This window comes from Equus quagga, chromosome 2, assembly GCF_021613505.1.
Source record: "Equus quagga isolate Etosha38 chromosome 2, UCLA_HA_Equagga_1.0, whole genome shotgun sequence".
NCBI lineage: Eukaryota > Metazoa > Chordata > Mammalia > Perissodactyla > Equidae > Equus > Equus quagga.
In genome coordinates, this window is record NC_060268.1 from 94,099,366 (window position 1) to 94,123,800 (window position 24,435).

General features: G+C 45.7%; 2 protein-coding genes and 1 long non-coding RNA gene across 3 annotated transcripts in view; 1 reads left to right on the plus strand and 2 right to left on the minus strand.

Annotated features, from left to right (window-relative positions):
• Positions 1 to 1,117: 1,117 nt before the first annotated feature.
• Positions 1,118 to 8,863, minus strand: C2H15orf40 (chromosome 2 C15orf40 homolog). Its single transcript, XM_046655265.1, has 4 exons — positions 8,728 to 8,863; positions 7,766 to 7,892; positions 5,382 to 5,509; positions 1,118 to 1,648 (listed from the first exon to the last, which is right to left on the minus strand). The coding sequence occupies exons 1-4, from the start codon at positions 8,860 to 8,862 to the stop codon at positions 1,622 to 1,624; spliced, it is 417 nt and encodes a 138-aa protein (XP_046511221.1). The 5' UTR covers position 8,863; the 3' UTR covers positions 1,118 to 1,621.
• A 243-nt stretch (positions 8,864 to 9,106) lies between these two features.
• Positions 9,107 to 17,823, plus strand: LOC124235619 (uncharacterized). The gene is made up of 3 exons (XR_006887530.1): positions 9,107 to 9,458; positions 11,115 to 11,194; positions 16,499 to 17,823. It is a non-coding gene; the product is annotated as an uncharacterized LOC124235619 (long non-coding RNA).
• The window catches only part of BTBD1 (BTB domain containing 1), a 38,180-nt gene continuing 26,817 nt past the window's right edge, over positions 13,073 to 24,435 (minus strand). The window contains exons 6-8 of the mRNA XM_046653864.1: positions 19,384 to 19,471; positions 15,379 to 15,525; positions 13,073 to 14,905 (exon numbers count right to left, since the gene is read on the minus strand). Of these exons, the coding sequence (XP_046509820.1) occupies positions 14,747 to 14,905; positions 15,379 to 15,525; positions 19,384 to 19,471 (394 nt within the window). The 3' untranslated portion in view covers positions 13,073 to 14,746. The remainder of the gene's footprint in view (positions 14,906 to 15,378; positions 15,526 to 19,383; positions 19,472 to 24,435) is intronic.

Genomic DNA, 24,435 nt, shown 5'->3' on the forward strand with positions numbered 1-24,435 from the left:
ATCAGCCACATTTCAAGTGCTCAGTAGCCACCTGTGTTGGCAGCACAGTTCTAGAAGAGGACTAAAGGCTTGGAAGCAGTTCGGTTGTCTTGACTCACTCCCTCATTCTCCGACCCCCCGAGGTACCTCTGGGGAAACTAAGGCTGTGAAACAATGGAAGCCACTGCAATGGTAAAACCACATCCTGCATGAGATGAGTTTCATGTAGGAATGACCGTGGGCTCTGTAAGCTGTGCTGCAAGTTTGGGGATTCCCCCTGCCTAAACTCTAGGATCAAGGGGCCTGCATGGAGCCTGTGGCAGGCAGCTCGAGTAGCATGATGAAATGCTGATAACCTTCTCAATTGAATCATAAGGCTTGGCTGAAGGAGGCCTGTGTGGGCAGAAGTAGGTGGTCTTCCTGGAGCCTGGGAAAAGGGAGCTGCTGTGCTCTGAAGCATCAGTGTCGTGTTGTCCCAGGTGAGGGACTGATACAGCGGGCCCATCCCTGCAGCAGAAGTGGGAACTCCAGATGGGCAGAGCACCCTGGCCCTGACCCCTAGTGTCCCTGGCTCTGATCCCGAGCTCTCTAAGCGGCCTTCAGATGATGACTGGCTTCTTGGAGAGATTTCCCAAAGGGACAGAACATACTCCCTAGAGGATCCCACCACAGTCTGTTTGGCAGATGTGTTCTTCACTGTGGATAAAGTGGCATCTTGTTTAGAAATTAGTTCCTTGCCAACTGCCCAGCCTAATTCCGTTTCAAAAACACTGCCTGAGTGGGATTCCCGAAAGCTGCAGGACGAGGAGAGGCACTCAGGACGGCGTGGGCGGCAGTGAAGCACTGCCCTGCACTCCTGGGCCCCGGTGAGTGCTGGGCCATTAACCCCACCCCTGAGGGGAGAGGCCTGAGGAAGGCTCCAAGAAGACCTAACAAGAAGGATCAGAGTGCATGACGCTGGGAGTCTGGCGCTCCAGAAGGGATTGCCTGAGCACAGCCTACTTCAAAGGAAGGAAGAGTCAGTTCCTTCAAATTCTGTGACTTTCTGCTGTGGCATTGTGGTGCCACCTCTTGGATATAAATTGAAGTCTAGCTGCTTAAATTTTAGCCTCTAGTCGCGTGCACTAAGAAAACCTGAAGTGGGAGCCATCGTGGGTTCGAAACTTTATATTCTAAATGACCATCGAGGAACCACATGACCACATCCTGAACTCTGCTAAGAGCCAAAGTGCTGGTCGCCCAGTCCAGAAAGGACCTGCCTCCTGAAGGTGCTGAGTTTTTAGCTGTTTGGAACTTGAAACACTGCAAAGGTGCCAGCCTCATCCTCGGGTCCTCTCGCCCTCCCCCAGCTGGCAAAGGAGTGGGGAATGGCCCCAGGAGGCAGGAGTCCTAGTTCTCTGTCCCGGCCTCTGTGCAAGGGTGAGCAGGTTTTTGCTTCTCAGTTCTGTCAGTGTGTAGTGTAGGCAAAGCACCTAGCAGCGCCTGGCAATAGTAGGCACCCAAGTTATTAATAAATTACTCATAAATCATTTTTGCAGGAGTAATTTCTCATTTATTCAGGTGGGGGTGACAGACGGCAGATGCAGTGCTAGAGTATCACCATGACACCAGTCACCAGAGCTGGATGAGTATCCTTCAGACCTCATTCATGGGCTGCCTGAGGCTGGGCCTGCGGCACAGGACAAGAAAAGCGGTGTAATCAAGTCACTTTATAGACTGTCGAGCGGGTAGTCACCTAAAATTAACAGGGGTGGGCAGGCTAGAATCATGTTAGACAAATGCTATCGGGGTTGGCGATTCTGAGTCCTTGGTCCTAGGTCACTGGCCCTGCCTGAGTATTCCTGGGAGACAAAGGCCGGCTGAACAAGGCCGCATTAACTAAACTTCCGCAGCAGATGGAGGTGCCCAGGCCTTAGCGGTGGTGCTCACTAGTGGGGAAGGGCCCTGTGTGGGACGAGAAGGCATTAGACTGCTGAAGGCTTCCTCGTTTGCTGAGGAGGAATGGGAAATCCTGTCCTCGCACACAGCTCCTGAGCTAGTTCCTACCTCCAGCAAGTTTCTGATGACAGTGTCATGAGATGTATCTTTATTAAGAGATAAGTCTGTTTCTTGAAAAAAAAAAAATCAGGCAATAAAGTTCCTATGTTAAAATATGGCCATTTAAAGTGAAGTAAGTGGATTACTGTGATGGATATTTGTTGATTCCTATCCAGCATCTAGTCCTTTCTCCATAACTTTTCTCAATTTTTGTTCAGAGATCTACTTCTCTACCCACTCCTTTGCTTTCTGAGTAGGCTGGCCCCATCTCCAGCTCGAGGATGGGCCTTGATTAGTCTAGAACAGTTAGGGTAATCCTCCTCCAGTCGCTGGTGTAGGTAACTGGTGTCACAGCATGGCACCCCGACAATTGGGGTGGTTTGGAAACTTCGTGTGACCTCACTTGGTCTGAGATAAAGCCAATGAGAGCTTTTGGAAAAGAAACACCACAGCTCTTGAGGAGCCGTTTTCCCTCCTGGAGGGGGTGACCTGTGGACATGGAGCCTGGAACTGCTGCCTTAAATTTTACTTCCATAAAGGAAGCGGACCTGAGGAGGAAGCTGGCACTGCTAACGTGAGTCGGGTCCTTTCTGACATCCCTGGGCTGCTGAATCAAACCCGTCCTGAGTGAGCCCTGCTCCTGCGCTTGCCGGGCATATGAGCTCATAGCCCTTTACTTTTCAAGCTGGCTCGAGTTGGGTTTCCCTTCCTTGTCCAGAAAAGCATCCTGACCAACAGCGATCCCTGGGAAAACCACAAGTCAAACGCCTTGAGAGCACATCCTGGGACAGAGACGAAAGAGCAGGGAAAGTTCTTATCCATGACTGTGTCACACAAGCACAGCTCGAGGTGGTGTGGCCAGTGGCTCTGAAGAGAAGGCAGCTGAGCGTCACCGCGCTCTGCCGTCCAGTGTACAGTGACCTAACTTTTCCTGTCCTTGGTTCCTATGAACAGAGTAAGAGCTGAATGGATGAGTGTCCCCAGCTCTTTCACCATCAGGAATTGTCACTGTGGGTCCTTCTGGTGGATTTTGTACTTTTAAACATTTTGTCTATCAATACGTTTTCTTATATACTTAGACAAAGCACACAACTGCACATTAGCTCTTCTGACAACCAAGGCAACCAAGTTATTATTCACCTTACCAAATCACTATAATTTGCACTGAACATTTAAAACAAGATATTTATTAGCTTTTGAAGCTTAGATATGATTTCTGATAGGCTTTTACAAATACTGAAAATAGCTTCCAGGTCCTCTTTCTTCTAAGGATCTTTGGAGATGCATAAGAACTACTAGATTTGATGATTGCAATTACCATCCAAGGAGGAAGAACATTCGGTGACTTCTCAAAAACGGTAATTAACATTAAATTACAAGTCTTGATTATTATTTACTTTTTCACAAAATGCTCAATAGAGCTTTAAAATGACGCAGAAAAAATTTTTGCATTTAGGTAAGCATTTTAAAATATAAAGAATACAAAGCAGTGTGACTTGTCACTTATAAACTGGATTAGAAGGCAGTCCACAATCAGGATAAACTGCACTCAACTAGGAGTCGAGAGATCTGGGTTCTAGTTGCCATCTTGCACAGTGTGATCCTGAACGAGTCTCTCCACTTCTGGACGTCAGAAGCCCCATCAGGAAACGAACGGGGCTGAAAGAGGGCATCTTGGACATCCCTTCCGCTCTGTCATTCTGTGACGCGATGAAGTCTGAGTAACGCGTTCCAGGCTGTTCGGGGTCAGGGGTTTTAGGAGCTATAGTCAATGTTCAGTACTTTCAAAAATTCCTACTTTTTTGAGTCCTGTTCTTATTTCTCCATGTTCTGTGCATTTAAAGGTATTTTCCTATTTAACAGCTTTTTCATCAGCAGCAATTAAAAAGTTCCTCAGGGATGCACTTATCATTTCTTGCTTTTATTTTTTTTCGACTTCCTTTTTTAATTTTTCCAAGATCTCATTTGGAGTTGTGGAGGCCAAAAGCTTCACCACTTTTTCACGAGATTTACCACCCTGGACCAAAAGGAACAGACAGTGTCAGGACAACACACTAAACTTTCTCCCGCTGCTAGAGACAGCAGCCCTCGCCGGGAGGGTGAGGGGACCGGAGCTGTCCTGACAGCTTCTCTGCCACTTTCTCCTCGTCATCTGGTCTAGCCAAAGACTCTCTCTTAGATTCCACCTTACTACAAACTTTTACAACTCTCCAGGGTTTTTTCCTTCATACATCAATTTCTGTAATAATAAAAGCTGGGTATTAAAATGTCAAAATGACTAGGGAGTCCAGATATATAATATTCTGGTTTCAAGTAATTCTTTTGTTTAAATTAAAAGTGGAAGTTTTTTAAACTACCAAAACAAATATTGCAGTTTTATATAAGCTTTAAATAAAAATAGTTCCAAATATAGAAAAAATTGCTATTCTCTATACTGTTACACATTTCTGAAAACTCCAAACAAAAAGCAACTACAAATCCAAGTGCTGTAGTTCCACAACCACTTACGACAAGTTTAAAAAGGATCTGTTTGGAAACACATCCTTTAAGAAGGTACAATCTGAGCCGGGATTTATCTAGCTGGGGAGCAGCTGCACAGGCAGCGGAGTGGGAAGTGCATCCAGGCAAATGCCAAGCATGTGCGCTGGCAGAAAATTAGAAGTGACCTGCCCCAGGCGGGGTGCTGAGGGGAGGCCCCGATCGGATGGATGTTTAGGTGCAGCCCATAATCAATGACTGAGTGCCCGCTGGCCCCTGGAGGGCGCTGTACAGTGCAGCGCCAGAAAACGAGTAGAGCTTTAAGAACCATGCACGCGGCTGCATCTCACGCCTGCAGACTCGCTTCCATCAAGTCGAGGGCAATGCCCAGGGGCCTGTGTTTTAGAAACCATTCCCCAGTGACTCAGACCCGCCCCACTGCAGGCCTGTGGTATTAATGACTTCATGTGAGCTTTCTCTCTCCTACTGAGCTGCTCCTGGTGAGGACGGATAATGTGGGACCAGAGATAGTTGATGGACTTACTAATGGGCATGACAATCAACAGGAACCAGTTTAGATTTTTTAGTATGGTGAGGACTTGAAGGAAGAGATGAGCAAGATTAATCTGACAGAGCAGGTACAGGAATGAATTGAGAAGGGAGAAAATGCTGGAAATGGTGGCAACTAAGGAATATGAGAGTATGGACAGTCTGAATAAGGATTGAGACAGTATGAATGAAGGAGACTAGGAAGAATTCACAGATTTTAGTGATTAAATGAATCTGAGTTAAAAACAACTGGCTTTTCAATTATTTGGAAAAGAAAAAAATCAGTCTTTTAAAAATAATGACTGATGTGTAATAACCAAAGACGTAGAGAGTCCCACCTTATCCAAAACCACATCACTCTTCCTGAGGTCCAGGACCTTGGAGAGGTAGCGACAGAGCTCCGCGTTCGCCTCTCCTTCCGACGGAGGCGCAGCAATGGCCACACTCACAGCCTCAGCCGTCACATCTGCAAGGAAAACAGTGCGGACTTGATCCCTGCGTTCTTCAGGAAGTGAGGCTGTTCTGTACAAGCGTTTGCCTTTGCCTGGCACACAGTTTTCAGTTAATAACGCTGAATGAAGAAATGATTAAACTGATCACACTTAAGGGAACGTAAACATGATAACTGTGCCTCCACCATCACGGAAAAGAAATCCGAAGAAAAGTGCTATTTACCCACCCTGCTGACCAGGATGGGCCTACAGTGCTGGGCAGCGTCCTGGATTCAGGCAGCTGGCAGCCAAGGAGAGTGGAACAGGCAGAGCCCAGGAGGGGGTCAGGAGCTGGGCTTGATCCCGCAGTGGCCCCGAGGCAGCTCACGGGGTTCTCGGGGTCGTCCAGGTGTCCTCATCAGGAGAACGAGGACACTGGGCTAGACTCCTCGCTTACGTGAAATGCCTCTTTAATGTTTTTCAAGTGTAATATTTACTTAAACATTTACACAGCACTTACATACCCCAAGGGCACACAGACATGTTTTTAGTGCTCTACAAACATTAACTGGTTTAACCCTCATAACAACTTTAGGAAGAAACTACTAATACCATTATCATCTCCATTTTACGACGAGGACACTGGAATTGAGAAGTAATGTGCCCAAGGTTACATGGCTAGAAAGTGATGATGGGATTCAAAAATAAAGTTGCAACACTCTGAAATCCCGGGACAAGGAGTCGCTTTTGAAGAGTGGTGCGGGCCCCTCATCCGTGCAGCCTTTATGAAAAGCCGCCGCCTGCAGTCCGCACTGCACTCGTGGGAGAGCATTTACTCAGGGCAGTGTGCGAGTGAGCTTGCGCGGGCCACAGCTGCGGCTGCTCGGGCTCCCACACTTGGGCCTCACCCGAGGAAACGACGTGGCCGCAGGAGCCACGGGAATGAGGGGGGAAAGCAAATCTCCTATCCTGTCACTGATTCTAAAATACAGTTTTTCACATTCTATCATCTGTGAAATCCAGATGTGTCCTACAATAGATGGAAAAGTGTTTAGTTCATATGGGTTTTGTCCTACTTACTGGTACATAACATAGCCGTGTACCTTCTGGTTGATGGCATCTTAGATTTGATGAAACTTGGTGTTCAACAGTAGACAGTGCCCACAGGGACCACTTAGAAAATGCTGACCAAGGAGGGCAGAGCTGTGGCCAGCTAATATGGCCATTAGCACACACCAGGCCCAGCGCCCCAATTCTGAGGTCTTGTTTTCAAAATATTTTTTTTTAATTGGAATACAGAGCTTTAGAGGTGAAAAAGACCTTCAAGATAATTCAGATCAATGTTTTTCAAACTTTCTCCCCACCCAGAATCCCCCCCACCCTAATTTCCCCGGGAATCCCAGCACTTAGATGTGAACACAGCCACTTGGGAGCCCTGTCTGCGGCCTCCCTCGCCCCCTCAGAGATTCCGGAGGCTCCTGGGCTCCAGGGAATAGCCTGAAAGCCTAATGACTTAACCCAGTGATCTCATCTGACAGGTGAAGGGACTGGGCCCAGAAATGTTTCTGCTGTGATTTAAAACACGTGCATACAGGTTGCTGGTCGGGGCTCTCAGAGCTAAGGTGTTCTCTCCCTCCTCAGACTACCGGTCATTACACTCGACCGAGATGTCTCTGCTTTCTTTCTCTGGCCAATGTCTCCAGTTTGTAATAGGACAAACTAAAAATAATCTAGGCTACACATTTTCTCTATGTGTCATTTCTAAAATACCCTTTTTTTTTTGAGGAAGATTAGCCCTGAGCTAACATCTGCTGCCAATCTTCCTCCTTTTTTTTTTTTCTTTCGTTTTGCTGAGGAAGACTGGCCCTAAGCTAACATCTGTGCCCATCTTCCTCCACTTTATACGTGGGACGCCTACCACAGCATGGCTTGATGAGTGGTGCCATGTCCGCACCTGGGATCTGAACTGGTGAACCCCAGGCCACCAAAGCAGAACGTGCAAATTTAACCGCTGTGCCACTGGGCCAGCCCCAAAATACCATATTTTTTAAAAAGGAAAAGATTCAATAGTTTTTAGTCTAGCTTGGTATGCTTTAAATATTACAAATTCACTCTTCAACACTGGCTTTACACCTTTACACTAGAATCTAGAGTCCGACAGTGGAGAAGCCTCTAACTGCAGGTGTGAAAATGCCCTCGACCACACAGGGTAAACTTCCAGCGAACCAGGCAGAGGCGGGGTGGAGGGACACTGATTGATACGTGACTCCCACCTCAGTGTCCAGACATACCTGTTACAGCGTTTTGTCTGGAACCAGGCTTGGCATGGATGGCTATGGTGACACAACCTTTAGGATCAGCTGCCACAGGACCTAAGGGAGGAAGTGATGTCTCTGGTTTCTTGCTCTCGCTTTTACCCTAAAACGACAACGACCACCACGCTACAACTTCACAGGTTACAAAATATTTCCCCACACATTTGACCCTTCCACTACCGCCCTTTCACCCTTAACCAAGAGAAACGATGCTCATCAGTCGTGTCCAGGAATTTCTGACCACCTAGAATGATTTCTCAACACCTTTCATGGCTCAAATCAATTCTTCCATGAAGCCTTCCCATGGACCCCACAAAGCGTTCTTTCCTGCCTTGGAAGACCCGACTCTGGCTTCCGCACCTCGTGCTGGCTCCCACCGTGTGCTCTGCATTTCCCGTTCCTCGGGGCAGAGACCATTTGTTATTCATCTTTGTAGCTCATGCGGCACGAACTAATAAAGGTTTGTGAACACCTGTGGCTGGAAGTGTCTGCGCGTGCATCTGCGGGGAGGGCGGAGAGGAAGGGGGGACGGTGATGCTGAACGCCCTACTATGCGACAGAAGCTGTGCTAGGCACTTTTCATTCCACAGACAGGATCTAAGGCCTGGGGCGGGATGCAGGCAAAGGGAACGTAAAGATGAGTAGGGACGCACGTTCCTGCCCTCGAGGAGCGCGGGCTGCGGAGACAGGAGGGGACACACATCCCTGACACACTAAGGGCCTCCAGCGCAGAGCGGGGCAGGCAGCCCAGCGCCGGGACGCGGACCGAGCGCAGGAGCGGGGGGCGGTGCGCCCTCGGCGGGTCGCGAGGCGGAGAGGAGCCTCAGGAAGCTCGGCCGGGCGGCGCTGCACGAGCACGAGGCGCGGGCGGACCGTCGGGGGCGGCGGCAGCAGGAGCCCGGGACCCAGGGAGCACCCTGTGCCGCCCGCGGTCTCACCGCCACGGCACTGCCACTGGCCTTATTGGTCGCACCAGCTTTCTTCGGCATCTCGGCGCCCCGAGCGAGCCGGACGGAGGGGCCAGCACCAGGTCCGGCGGGTAGCCGCCCCAGCCCGCAGAGCGGCCGCAGCATCCCCGCCTCCCGGAAGAGCCCTCTGCGCCTGCGCACCGCGAGCGGGAACCGGCCCCGCCGGAAGAGTCCTCTGCGCCTGCGCACATCGAGCGGGAGCGGCCCTGCGGGTCGGCGGACGTGTCTGCTGCGGTCGGAGCGCGCCCCCTGCCGGCTGGCGGGGCAGGCCTCCGCGTTCCTTCAGGACCTGCGCGGGCCCCTCCCTCCTGGAAATTGGCCCCGGAGGCGGAAAGTGGCTCTGGTCGTGTCCTGACCCCTCCCCGCCAGCGGCGGGAGGGCCGTGTGCCTCCGGGCTCCTGTACCGTCCTGGGAAGACGGACTGGAGCGAGCGGCAGAGAGCGCGCAGGGCCAGGCATCTTCCGGCCCCTGCGGCCGCCGGGGGCGCGTACAGCCCCGCGGGTGGAAGGAGGGCACCCGCCGCCGGAGCCTGCGGGCGCATCCCGCGCGTTCACGGGGCACCCAGCGCGAGCTGGGCGCGGGGATCCCACGTGTGAAAAAGGAGGAAATACATTCAGACGTGCGATGTGGCCGGAGATGAGACTGGAGACGTCAGCAGAGGCTAATCGCCGAGTCCTTGAAGGGTCTGAGGCCAAAGATGGGTACAGTCCAGTTGGTTGTTTTAGAAAGATCACTGCCCGCAGAGTGGCCCATGGAAGAATAGAGGTCGGGAGATCTGCCACAGAAGTGGAAGACGGTGGCCTGGGCCAGAGCAGTGGCAGTGGAGATAGAGAACTGGGAGCTGATCATTTCAAGGATGTTCGGGAACTGGGGTGATCAGAGCTGGGGGAAGGACTGGATGTGGGGATGAGTAAAGTGTCAAGGAAGATACCCAGGTTTGGGAGTCTGAGATGAGTTGTTCTGTTTGGGACATAATGAGTTTGAGATGCCTGTGGGACGTCTAAGTAGAAATATTAAGGGCAACTGAAGCTTGAGAGATCTGGGCCAGTGATAGATTCTGGAGCCCTCTGAAAATAGATGCTAATTGAGGCCATGGAAGCTGATGAGAGAAAGGCTGAGAGAGAAAGAGCGCAGGGCACGGGGGCGCTCAGGACAGAACCCGAAGGGAAGGAAGAGAAGCCCCCGAAGGACACTGGCCAGATGTAGGCGTACACGCAGCCAAGAAAGGGTACTTCAAGAGGGGTTGGCCAACAGTGACAAATGCAAGAGGACAGGTCAAATAGCAATGAGTGGTGTTGGTGACCCAGCCAGGAGCAGTTTCAGTGGAGAGGAGGAACGGAGGGGACAGAGTAATGCAGCTTCACTGTGAAGGGGTAACCCGTATCTGGAGGGGCACGTGGCGTTAAGCCCCATTTTTCATCTTTAAACTGGATGAGAGTTAACCATATTTGAGTGCTGACAGGAAGAAGCCGGGAGAGGAAAGGTTAGAACCGAGGAAGGCGGTAGGGTTCTGGGCGCAGCTGGAGAGACTGACGTGTCAACAGGAATTCTGACGCCCCTCTTTCACAGAGAAGGGAAGCTCAGGTGCACATGTTGGTGTGTTTATAGGTTGGTGGGAGCGGGGTTTTCTTTCATTAGCTGAAGGAGAGGGGGTTGAAGATGCGAGGAGAGTGGAACAGATTTAAGTAGTCTGGAGAATGGCAAAAAGCTGATTAGTGAAACCCTCAGCTGGCAGCACAGATGGTCTAGTTGAACCTGGAGACTGTGAAATCATCATGGTCCAATCTGTACAGTTAGATCATTTTGGTTTTATTATTTTAATTTTTTTTTTTTGAGGAAGGTTAGCTCTGAGCTAACATCTGCTGCCAGTCCTCCTCTTTTTGCTGAGGAAGACTGGCCCTGAGCTAACATCTGTGACCATCTTCCTCTGCTGTATATGTGGGACACCTGCCACAGCATGGCTTGATGAGCAGTGTGTAGGTCTGCACCCGGGATCCGAATGGGCAAACCCTGGGCCGCCGAAGCGGAAGGTGTGAACTTAACCACTGTGCCACCGGGCCAGCCGCTGGTTAGATAATTTTAAATGCCTGGACTGAGTAGCCAGGAAGTTGAAGACAAGGCACATAACTGGATTCATCCAGGTGTGTTTGAGGGTTATTGAAGTGGTTAAAGTGATCAAGGATCAAAAGTGGAGAAGGAAAAAAAAAAAGATCAAAGGTGGACTCTAATTGGGTAGGGAAGGAAGAGGGCTCACAGCACAGTCAAGGGAATGGCAGTCTGGAGGTCCAAGAACAGATGTAACTGGAGTGCAGCTGAGAGCTGTGGGCAGAGCGGGATGTCTGAATCTGCTTCTTCAGGGGCAGGGCAGGTCCACGTGACAAGGTGCACGGCGTGGTCATGAGGAGCGGCTGACGTGAAATGGGGAAGGTGACTGGAGGTAAGGAGGGAAGGGAAAGCTGTTTGGAGGGGCTGTCCACCCCACAGGGACTCTGAGGCCACTCAGCTTTGGTAGAAGAAAGTGAACGGGGTGTTAAACCAAAGCCCTACTTTCCTTGTTTGAAATCACTTGAGAATTGAGGCACAAAAGCTGAATCAGCATCATATAGAATTGGGGTTAAGTCATGACAGCCTCAATTACAGCTCTGACAGTTACAAGGGAAATAAAGGGCGCACTTGCGATGGTGAGTTATTCATGGTATCTGGCAGTTGACTAGATGGGTGAAGGCAGGGAAGCGGTGCCAAGAACCGTGCCGCCTCTCCCACAGGGGACTCGGGAGTGGGGAGCAGGGAGGGAGGAGCCATCAGCCCCATTTGCCACCAGAAACCATGCACCTGACCCACATCTGTCCCAAATCTCTGCCTTTGGAGGGGAAAGAGACAGGGTGGGAAGATATGTTGCCCAATGGTGTGGGGAAGAACAGGGGCTATGATCCAGATGGCTGAAAACCCATTCTAAATATGTTTATACTGGTTCCCACTTACTTTTTTTGGGTGAGGGAGATTGGCCCTGAGCCAACATCTGTGGCTAATCCTCCTCTTTTTGCTTGAGGAAGATTGTAGCTGAGCTAACATCCGTGCCCATCTTCCTCTGTTTTCTATGTGGGACGCCACCACAGCATGGCTTGATGAGTGGGTGTGTAGGTCCATGCCCAGATATGAACCCTGGGCCACGGAGTGGAGCACGTGAACTTCACCACTATGCCACCGGGCTGGCCTCTGCTTTCTTTCTATCTTCTTTCAGTTTTTAGCAGAGTTCCATTTAAAAACTCCATCTTGTCTTAGCTTTGCCAATGGAGAAAATGGAAAATGGATTTCAAAGTGTACACGCTAGACAAGAGAGTAAATGAGCCGAGTAGCTCTGGGGCTGGGATCACCGTGGCGCATCCCCTCTGATGAAGGGTGCAGTTTGTCTAATGCAAGGAACGATTCCTAGGTTCTGAACCTGGGTGACGAGAACAGAGAGAAGAAAGTGGTTTAAAAGAGAGCCACTAGAAAGGGAAGTGGAACAGAAAGTTTCAGACACGTTGCATTTAACACAGTGAGTTCGGAGACCTGGCTCTCTAATGTCCTGCAAGCTTGTCTGTTCTCAGGTGAATTTTTTTTTTTGAACAGTACAGCCACTACTTATGTGGACCTACAAGAAAGAACACTTTGATAATGCAAACAATCTCAATTTGCTGAGGAGATACTAGAATAATCACACTTTTAAAAAACAGAAAATACTCTACTCTAGTGAATACAGATGAGCCAAGTATCTTTTTGGGTCGTATTGTGAAGTGTGAGAATGATGACATAAATGTTATTTTGAGAGCCGACAAAATAGTATTTTCCCAGCTCAGCTGGGGAGGCAGACCTGGGTTTAAATTCTGCCCCCACCACTTACTGACCTTTCTACACGGGAATTTCTTGGCCTGTGAAATGGGTTTTCCGACAGTACGGCCCTCATGCTGTTGTGAGACACAACTGAGGGCATGTGCACAGTACTCAGGGCAGACCCTGCCACACAGCTGTCACTCAGCAGCTACTGTCAACACGCAACAGCGGCGAGACAGTCGTCACGCTGGAACAGAGCAAGAGCAAGAGCAGTCTGCTTGCCCGCCCTCCTGGGACCAGGACGAGGGAAGCCTGAGCACGAGACCGAGAGCAGCAGAGCGGCATTGGGCGGAGCCGCCTCCAGGCAGCCGCAGCATTCTTACCTGTGTTGCGTTACTTCCGTAAATTAAAAATAAGGTTAAACCTCAATTAACTAGAATCCTCATTCCAAAATGCTGTCTTACCCTCAATTTTTAGAAGAAAAAGACAAGTGACAAAAAAATAAAAGGATAATAGACATTTATTTTTTAAAAATTCCAGGGGATGTCCCGTATCAGTGAACAGTCCTGTTGCGCCTGCTATGGCTGCCTTCAATTACAATCGTTCAGTGCAACGCACTCGAAGCCTCTGAAACGCCTCAAACATCGAAAGACCAACTTGTCTCTGGCATACCATACTGTTTAAGGCAGAAGTATTTTCTACCCCATAATGGTTACTACAGAATATCTGCTGGTTAATCTTTAGTTAACCAGAACCACACATTCCATAGATATTCCAGTTAACTGAGATTTATACGCCCAAGGTCATGTTACCAGAAATAGGAAAATTTCCCTTTTCTTCAGCAATATGAAGAGACCTCTGCCACCAACACACGTCGCTACCTTCTTGAAAATATAAAATGAAATACTACTTTAGATGAAGAATTTTTATATCCTAAATAGCATTATTTAGAAAAGAATCTTGACACTTCAAAGAATTGTGATTTTTAACCATCTTCCACAACTATTTGATATACCTTAAACTTAATTACATCTAAGTTTTTTATAAGATAATCACTTTCAAGGGAAAAAAAGAATGTTATTTATATAAAAATTTTGCTTTACAAAAAAGTGTATAAATGTCATTCTGCCAGATGCCCTTCCTACCCCCTCCTAATACAGCTGTAGCTGCGGACGACAGTGAGGTCATGAACATTACACAGACTTTACTTCTTGGATAGAACTGTGTAGGTGACAGAATGTATACTTTTCAGCACGAGTGATTTTGTTGGCTATCTTTAAAATTTCAAAGTAGTTGTTAGAAATGTTAATATTTCATTTCATTTTCTGCTGTGTGAGATTATCACCACCATGAACTGATGTCTGCCAGTCACCATCATCGTCACCATCCTCATCTCAGTCTCGGGAGTTCTCGGCAGCATCCCCCATGCGGACAGCCAGGGACAGTGGTGCAGTGGGATGAGAAGGATGCAGTCTGAGACCATACCTTTAGATTGGTTTATATCCCATTATTGTGAATTTGTACAAACGCCGTTTATAGTTTAAAACTGTACTATGTAACAGAGGACTATACTATTACAAAATAGCCTTTTCTGTAAATGCACTGAAAAGCTTCTTGGGCATTGATTAGGCCTATTTCTAGCAATATTCCAACAGATATTTCAAAACTCCAAATATAAAGTCAGTTTTCTTAATTTTCTGAAATGAGTTAATTCTGTAGGAAAACTGACGCATCTGGTATCTCAAGTAACCTTCAAAATAGCTAAGCCTATATACCCATCTCATCTAACCTTCAAAATAGTTAAAACAAAAACAAAAACTACTACTAACAACTACTTTATATATAACAAGAATCTTTCAATTATAAAACTGTTGAAAGACCATGAGTCAGCTGATCTATGAAATTATACAAGATAAAGCTGAAATAGCTGCAGGTTTTTTTAATAATTAAACCCAGTTCTCTTTTTCCCTAAGGTTATAAGAAAACGGAAATCTGCCTTTAAATCATGCAGAGATTTAAATCAATGTTTTTCTATCTCCTCTAAGAAACTAAAATGTTTCTTATCTTACAATTATAAATATTCATAACACTCAGACTCCTTTTTGTGGCCAGTTTTTTATGCCTTTGAGACTAGACTGTATGGTTCTATTTAGGCAAGATGTGTGATAATGCTACATTATGTATAAAATATTATTTCTGGTATTTGTCCATCTTCTATTGAAGTGCCATTATTATTGCCAGGGGAACTGAAAAAGAAAAAGACAGTCTTGCTAGCAGTGGGTGTTTCATGAACTACTTTCTTCAGTCCTTTTGTGCCGTAGTGGGAATCTGGACCCTAAACGAGAACAAAAGCTTCATTAGTAATTTTCATTTAATAAGCACTCAACTTGATGTGGTGTTTTAATTAGATTAACGATCTACTATATTTCCTTACAGCTCTTGTATAAAATTTTATGCCAAGTCATTTAATGAAAAATGAAGTTTTTGAATCAAAGCTAATTAATGATTAAAAATACTGAATGTAGAACTCAGCTATTAGGGAAGAGTGAAATGGTTTTAAGAAAATAATTATTTTCTCTTCCGTCAACCATTCAGTCTCCTACTCAAACAAAGGGCTGCTGAGGAGGAACCCTTTCTCCCGGAGCAGAGCTGTGCCGAGGCGCCTCTTTTCTCAAAGCACCGGGGCTCTGGCGCCCAGCTCCCCTCCTCCCCGTCTTCCTAAAAGGCTCTGTCAGCAACTCCCCATGACAGCCCCGAGGAACGCTGGGCCCCATGGGCTCCCCGCGTGGCGCCCCAGACGACTCTTACCTTGAGTGTCGCACACGCGGTGTAGCACACGCTGGGCAGGACCTCTATGGGCTCCTTGAACATGACCCTGAAGGTGTTAGCAGTCCCGTCACAGCTAAATCCAGTGTCATTCTGTCCCAGGGTTTGTTTTTTCTCATATTCAATGATCTGTAATTTTTAAAAGAGACATTACATTTAAGTTAAACCAACAGACACAAAATTTCATAGAAAAGAATATAAAGCCTTTAGGAATAGCAGAGTAGACGACTACATCTCTGTGTTGTAACTTTTTCTACTTCTCTCTAATCACCAAAGATGGCTTTCAACATGCTGTCAGAAAATGGATATTTGTCACTCATCGCAGAGAAGCTGGGGAGAATGTCAGGGGGCTGGGGCTGGGCTGCAGGAGAGAGGAGCTTCCAGGCTTTGGAACTGGTTTTTTTTTTTAAGGAAGATTAGCCCTGAGCTAACGTCTGCTGTCAATTTTTTTGATCCACTGTGTTTTTTGCTGAGGAAGACTGGCCCTGAGCTAACATCTGCATCCATCCTCCTCTACTTTATATGTGGGATGCCTACCACAGCACGGCTTGCCAAGCGGTGCCATGTCCACACCTGGGATCTGAACTGGCAAACCCTGGGCCGCTGAAGTGGAACATGCGAAGTTAACTGAGGTGCCACCGTGGTGGCCCTCACAACTGTTTTTTGAGAATGTCTGCATTTTATTTTATTTTTTTTTTAAGATTTTATTTCTTTCCTTTTTCTCCCCCAAAGCCCCCCAGTACATAGTTGTATATTCTTCGTTGTGGGTCCTTCTAGTTGTGGCATGTGGGACGCTGCCTCAGCGTGCTTTGATGAGCAGTGCCATGTCCGCGCCCAGGATTCGAACCAACGAAACACTGGGCCACCTGCAGCGGAGCGCGTGAACTTAACCACTCGGCCACGGGGCCAGCCCCGAGAATGTCTGCATTTTAGATACCTGAGGGAAATGAGCCTTTGCTCCTTGCTACCCCATGTCTTGTTGCTAGGAAATTCCTGTAGCATTTCCTATGTCTAAATGTTATTTACTGAAATTAAAATAACCTTAAATGCAATATTCACGTATGTGGATGTTGAAAATGTGAAAATTCTGTCTTCACTCTAGTCCCATAATCTGCGCCAGGCACGGCGGGACACCCTCAAGCAGCTTCCAGCCACGAGAGCAGACGTGCAGGCGGCTTGGCCCGGTGCCACAGCCGGAGCCGTGAGAAGACGGTGCGGGCAGGGGAAACTCGCTGCCAGGAGCGCGGCTGCACAGAGGAGAGCGGTGCAGGCTCCCGGGCACAGAGCAACCCACGCAGAGGCTGTGGCTCACAGCCTGCCTTTGTGCACAGAGTAGACAAAACAGTAGTCGTAAGACAGGCCAAACCAACGTCTGCAGCCACGGCTCAGGACTGCAGGCCTGCCTCTGCAGGGACAGCGAGCAGAGAAGACCATGAGGGGCCTCGGGTGCTGTGATGTCCTGTTCCTTGATCTGGCTGCTGGTTAGACAAGTGTGTTGTTTGCGAAAAGGAAGCCGTATGTACCACTTACAAACGTGCACTTTTCTCTATGTTTATCACAGTTCAATAAAAAATTTTAAAGACGACACAACAGTGCCCTGAAAGCAGCAGTGCGACACCAGGTGGCTGTAGCAGTGTGATCTAGAGCAATGCACTTCCCTGCTCTGAGCCTCAGGTGGTCTTTTAATTTGGGGCGACCTTGCTTTGCTTTCTTCCTAAGCTGTTATGAAAGTCAAATTATGAGACCAAGCAACAACGACAGCAACAGACTACGTTCCAAACCCGTTGCATCTCACTGTCCCCACAAAACCACAAGGCAGGCACCACCACTGTCACAGCAGACAAGGAAACTGAGGCTGAGAGAGGGGCATAATTTGCCCACAGTCATATCCTGGAGGTGGTGCAGCTGAGACTCAAACCCAGGCCATCTATCTGGTGGTGTAGCTGGAGGGTGCATGACACCAGCCACTGGGGCAAGAAAATAAAGAGAAGTCCTATTTCTGTTCAGTTTACTCTGAGTATTCACGTTTTACCACTTAGTACACCTGTGACCCTGATGATGCCCTCCCTCAGTCTGCGCTGAGCCTGGTGTCTGAGCTAAGGGATGAGGTGCAGTGGGGGGAGAGCAGGCTTCCACACCAGCCAAGGCTGACAGCGGCCTCGCTCCCTCTCAGGCCTGCAGGCTAGACAGCCTGCTTAAGTGGGTTTCTGGATCCCTTTGGATAGGATCTTGACAACACTTTTATAAAGTATATAAAGTGAAATGGGGAGTGATCATGAAAATCTTTTACACCCTTCAGAGGTTTATTGTGGTTTTTCTGCACTTAAAAAGATGGAAACAGAATTTCCTAACCTGCTTTACAATCTGTCAAATAAACAATTTCAGTGGGTTTTGAACCTATTTGTTAAAAATATTAAAAACGGGGGCCAGAGGGCCGGCCTGGTGGCAAAGTGTTAAGTGTGCACGTTCCACTTCGGCAGCCCGGGGTTCGCCGGTTTGGATCCTGGGTGTGGACACGGCACTGCTTGGAAAGCCATGCTGTGGTAGGCATCCCACATATAAAGTAGAGGAAGATGGGCACGGATGTTAGCTCAGGGCCAGTCTTCCTCAGCAAAAAGAGGATTGGCAGCAGATGTTAGCTCAGCACTAATCTTCCTAAAAAAACAAAAAGGGGGCCAGCCGCATGGCCAAGTGGTTAAGTCCGCGTGCTCTGCTTTGGCAGCCCAGGGTTTCTCCAGTTCGAATCCTGGGCGCAGACATGGCACTGCTCATCAAGCTATGCTGAGGCAGCATCCCACATACCACAACCAGAAGGACCCACAACTAAAAATACACAACTATGTACCGGGGGGCTTTGGGAGAAAAAGGAAAAATAATATCTTTAAAAAAAAATTAAAAATGTAATTTTCAGGGCTGGCCCCATGGCTGCGTGGTTAAAGTTCTGCGTGCTTTGCTTTGGCAGTCCAGGTTGGCAGGTGTGGATCCCGGGCATGGACCTATTCCATCGTCAGCCTTGCTGTGGAGGTATCCCACACACAAAAAATGGAGGAAGACTTGCACAGATATTAGCTCAGGGCGAATCCTTCTCACCAAAAAAAAAAAAAAAAAAAAAAAAAAAAAGGGTAATTTTCTAACTGTGTTGTAAGAATGACAAATTGACATGAGTGATGTAAATTTATCAGCTGAATTTCACTATAATCCTTAGTGCACAGCATTAGAAAATGAACATGACTTCATCTAGGAGATTCTTTCATTTGGAACAAGGTATCTTTGAGGTAGTGACATATCTTTCAGCAAATCAGAGCTTTGAACTGCTGTGCATTTCAAAAACTAATGATGCATTTTGATCACAGGGCTCACCTAGGTTTTTACTTTTAAAAATAATATATAAATAACATTTTACAAAGGGCAGTTCTTTCTGCTGATAAAAGTTTGAAAGATTGCTTTCTTTTCTCATTTCTATCTTTTGTGTTTTAATTTATGTGTAAGGACAGTATGGTATATGTATAGTTTGTAAATAAAAGTACAATGAAGATGTGTTTCAAAAATAATTTTCCTAACTGGGGTGTACCCTCAAAAGGGTGCAGAACACTGGTTTACTGGAAGGGAAAGAGGTGGTATTTAACCTTCTTCCAGATTAAGAAATGAGGCAGAGCCCATCTCGAGATGAGGCAGGGAGCATAGACAATCAGAAACCAGAGGGTGTTCACAGGAGTTAGAAGAAACAGACAGTTTCAAGCCCTAGAGTTCAAGTGCCATGAAAAGGCAGGGGCGTCTTAAGCCAGCCAAGGCACAAGCAGGAAGGACCAAGAGAGGGGTTCCTGGACCAATTCCCTGAAACTACATTTTTTTGATCACTTGTAAAACAGAACTCTCTAGGCTTAAAATGCTACTAAATTACAACATCTTTGTCAAGTTACAATATCTTATTGTAAAATTACATGTTTGTTATATTTCAAGATGATATATAGTGGGGAAAACGTGTACCTGTATATTCACTTGATAATCCGTGGGACCGTGAATAGATCCATATAAACCAAATCCAACTATAGAGATTCTTCGATTAACTGTGAACCTGAGAGAATGAAGCCAAATATAAAATAACATACATAATTCAGTAAGTTCATATTCTCAAGGCTTATCAATTTTTTTAAGTACTACCTGGAATATCTAATTTTACTAATAAAAACTATCACAAATCAGATATCCTTGGAAATGTCATCTGCTTGCAAAAAAAACCTTTCCAGAGTAAATTTTAACTTAAAGGGAACTTAAGTAGAATTTATTTTCTATACTGTACATTTTTGAGAGTCAAAGGAATTTATTTAACCTAAATACCCACTTTTCTTGTAATAATAATTTTAGTCCAAATATGTTTGCACATCTCCTTCATGAACACAGCGGTGGCACCCATTGGCCTGAAGCCCAGCATCCCAAAGTGTGACCTTTCCTCAGCACGGTGAACGCTTACTGAGGCCACCCGTGCGTTGGTGCTGGGGAAATAACGGTCAACTGGGCAGTCTCCACCCCATGGCACTTACAGCCTAACAGAGGACATTGACGATAAACAAGTAAAGAAAGGAATAAATCAATAATTACAAACTGTGCTAAGAGCTGTGAAGGAAGCAGGCTGCTGTAACAGCACTGGTGGTGGAGGCCTGGGGACAGGACCCCAGGGAGATCAGAATGGGATTTCACAGTGGAGCAACTGGCAAGTCCAGTTTGGTCATAATAGTTAAGAACTACACCCACCCTACTCCCTTTTATAAATGTATAAAAACTGACATCAAGTACAAATGGCACTGAAAGACTGTATAATCAGAGATAATTTGTAATATAAATTACTGATCCTCAACATTTTCGATAACAATTTCAATATTATTGTGATGATTATCATCACCACACCCCACCACTTTATGGGCACTTCCTGTGCTGGGCACTGAGCTTCAGTTCTTTACATGAATTATTTCCTTTAATCACCATAGCAGCTCTATAAACTAAGTAATACAGTATTATTTTTATTACCGTCAGTTTTTATAGTTGAGGAAACTGAGGTTGAGAGAAATTAACTTGCCTACATCAAAAAGTGTGGCGGAGCTGGGACGTGATTCCAGGTCTGCCGGGATCAAAAGCCCACGCTCTTGGCCACTATGTTAAACTCCCAGGGCAGGATGAAGACCTCCTCAAAATTTTTAAAATGCACTTTTTATAATGTAGTTTTTTCTTATTATAAAAAAGCAACATATTCTCTGGAAAAAAAACTTAGAAAATGTAGTTAAAACCATCAAGGGGGAAAATGTAAAGCATCTCTAAACCCATCATCCAGAGCTGGGCTGCTTCCCCTCGGCACACATCCCTCCAGTCTTCTGGTTCTCTTTTTTAACAATGGGAAAATAGACTGTTTTCTATGAATGTGTATTATTTAAAAGTCATCAGAATATATATATTTTTATACCTTTATTTCATGTAAAAAGGCAAAAGATTATCAGTGATTCACCAAATATAGCTAATCCCTAGCTGTTGGACAATCTAGGTTACCTGCAGTTCTTGTTACAGAACAATGCCCTGATGACCGATCCCATACTAAATCAGCTTGCAGAGCCTAATTATTTCCTGAGAATAAATGCCGAGAAGTAGAACTGCTGGTGGGAGTGAAAGGCACATTCTTGAGGCTTCACACAAACACTATTGGTTGCGTTCTGGGGAGACCACTACATTTTACACCTATGAGAAACAATGATCGTTTCTATCTCGCTCTCAACAACCACGAGGATTTTAATTTCTTTTTGCCGTTGAGAAACTGACAAATTCTATTTATATTTCTTTGATTATTAATGAGTTAAAACATTTGCTAATATGCATACTATTTTCTCTTTAATGAAATATTCAAGTTCTTTCCCCATTTCTCTCTGCTGCTGAGTGTCTTTTTCATGTGAATTTGAAAAACCATGTTATACAGTTATGCTTTGTCAGTAACGTCCATTACAAAAAGTTTCCTGTCATTTATCTCTTGTAGGGGCTTTGGACATAAAAATTTTGGATTATCTGTAGTCAAATTATGATCTATGCCGAGTTTAGACAGGCCTATCTCATCCTCATAATAAACAAACATGCACCCGTTCCAGCACTTTCATTGTTGTAATGTTAAAAATACAAATATTGGTAGATGGCTCTAACCATGTTTTCCCAGTGGTTAACCCCTACTAAGACTCTCTCACTTATGTCAGGTGGGTTTCTGACCTCTGTGCTATATTCCATACGACACTAACTTACTGTAGCTTTACAATACTTTCCATGTTTGATTCCTACTGTTCTTTGTAAAAAAGAAACATTTAATCTTCCAGATTAACTTTAGAATAATTTTGCCAAGCCACTCCTCCTTGCCAAAAATATTTGACTTCTGAAAGGAACTGCATAACATGCATAGGTTAATTTGGAGGGACACTGTCTGACTCTAGTTGAAGTTCTCCAGTTCTTCATAAAGGTACCATACTGTACATTTCTTACAGGATTCAATCCTGCTACTTTATGTTATTTTTTACTCTTGTAAGTGGGATCTGTTTTTACTCAATATTATAACTGAAAATGTAAACACAAATTTTTTTTTTTGGCAAAATAATATAACAAAATGTGCCATCTTAACCATTCTTAAGTGTATAATGCAGTGGCATTAGTACATTCCCATTACTGTGAACTAGCAGCAGCAGCCCCATCTGTAACTGAGCTCTGACGACCTGTGTGAACGTCACTGGCTTCTACATCTACATTTTAAAGAGGCCACTATTCTCTTCTCTTGGTGCTAATAGATTTTTAGCAGATCCTGAGGTTATTTAGGTGGATCCGTTGTTCTCAAACGAAGCTCCATCCCCAAGGAGGCTCGCTCTGTCCCATGAAGGTTTAGGGGCAGAGAGCCAGGGACACCAGATCTCCTGCAATGCTTAGAAAGTCTCCTAACACAAGGATCCCAGCCAACTTTCACGTGTCCTGTCAGAATTCACGTAGGTGAAAACCTTGTTTATGAGACTTGACCCTAATTCCATTTTATTTATAAACCAAAGTTTTTTTGGCAATTTTAATATTTGCTGACTTTTACAAGAGGCACCTACCACAGAGGAAAATCATGCAGTCAGTTCTTGCTGTTTGTGGTAGTTACATTCTATAAAGTTGCTGCAAACACAGAATTAGCAAACACTAAACCACTGCTCCTGGGGAATACGTACACGCCGTCCCTCACACAGATTACAGTCTTCAGTCCTAAAAACAATTTGGCCTAGTAGATTCCATTTCATTTTACAAAAGAGAAAACAGAGTTCAGAGTGACTTGCCTGAGGCCACCCCACTAAAAGGTGCCCGCACTGGGATTCAGACTGTCTAAGGGCCCAGAGCGGGATGTCCTCCACTGCCCCACCGCCTCCACCTCCATCCCCATCCCCGTGTGAGAGGAAACAAGGAGGTGGGGCATCCCCTCAACAGACCCCAGCTGGGAACACGCTACACCCCACCCCCACCCCCCCGCCCCGGGAACTAGAATCTTCTCCTGCCAATGACTAAGAAAGTGCTCCAAGTATTGATCTGGGGCTTATAAATAAATTTTGGTGAGTAGGCGAGTTCGCAAATGCAGAAACTGAATAAATAGCACTGACCGGACTTTATCGGGAAGCTTTAAAGAGAATGATAGAATTGGCAGCAGTGCTGTTCGTGTAACGTCATGAGACATTAATATGATACGCCTGTCCCCTGCGATGGTAGCTGGTTAGCACGCCGACACAAACCCGTACTGCAACCGACTGCTTCGTTTGCTCTCTATGTGGTCTCGTCCAATGTCTACATATTCAAGTACGCATTTTATTCTATCCGTTACATTTATAGGCCATTATATCGATTCAAAGAAAAAAAACATGTGAAGCATATTATCCATGAATTCCATTTCAGGTCAGTAAAGGGGGAATACAAAATATTTATTATAAAAAAGGAGAACTGGGTTTTATGCAGTTCAGAACTACTGATGTATATTTTATCTGCAAATAATGAAAAAGATCTCTTCCTTTCCAACATTCCAGGCTCTAATTTCTTTACCCTAATACGACCTCAATCGGAAGGATAAGAACGCTGCTGAGGAACAGCAAGGTGAGCAGGCACTGCTGAGCTAGGGGTCAACAGTCGCCGTGTTGAAGACGTATTCTTCTAGACCTGGTCTATTAGTAGGTACATCTGGAACGAAGGTGAAATCATACCGAAAGTCTTTTTGAATCTACTGAAATAATCGAATTGTTTTTCTTTGACCTGCTACTGTGGCGAATTACGTTAATAAATTTCCTAATATTGAGCTATTCTTTCAATCTCCAAATAAGCTCTATTTGCTCAGACAGTATTACTCTTCTAAGGTGCTGCTAGATTCGATATGCTGATATTTTACATAGAATTTCTTCTTCTACGTGGAGTAAGCGAGACTGATCTAGAAAATGGTCTCGTCAGATTCCTGTATAAGGTTCTGCTTCCTTCCGTAACTAACCGAGAAGTATTCCCTCCTTTTAAGGCTCAAGGAAACGACCTGTTCCTTGATGGTTTGATACAACTCACCTGTAAAAACCACCTTGTGAAGGGACAGTTCTTTGATAACTTTTAATTCCTTCCATGGTAACTGGTCTATTCACGCTTTCTTCTTCAGTCAATTTTGATAATTTATATTTGCCTATAAAATGATCCATTCCATTAAGATGTTCAATTTATTAGCATAGGGTAAATCCAGAATTAAAATAAAAATTTCCTCAGTATATGATTATATTCCCACTATTATTTCTAAATATGAGTATGTTTTATTACCTTTGCTTATTTATTTTATTGATCTTTTTAAGGAACCAGCTTATGGATTTATCGATTCTACTGTTTTTAATTAATTAATTTCTACATTTATCTATTTCCTTCTTTGTTCTTATGGTTGTTTTGCTTTTCATTTTCTAGCTTCTTGGGTTGAATGCTTAAGCCATTTATTTCTACTCTAATTTATTTAGTAAAAGCAGTTAATTATTACTGTTTCTT

What these genes read in the sequence shown, in the direction of transcription:
- C2H15orf40 (XM_046655265.1), bottom strand. Translation starts at nt 8,862, where the DNA reads ATGCTGCGGCCGCTCTGCGGGCTGGGGCGGCTACCCGCCGGACCTGGT. An exon ending in CCAGTGGCAGTGCCGTGGCG is followed by an intron (nt 7,893 to 8,727) that starts GTGAGACCGCGG and finishes TTGTCGTTTTAG; the next exon opens with GGTAAAAGCGAGAGCAAGAA. An exon ending in CAGACAAAACGCTGTAACAG is followed by an intron (nt 5,510 to 7,765) that starts GTATGTCTGGAC and finishes TTTTCCTTGCAG; the next exon opens with ATGTGACGGCTGAGGCTGTG.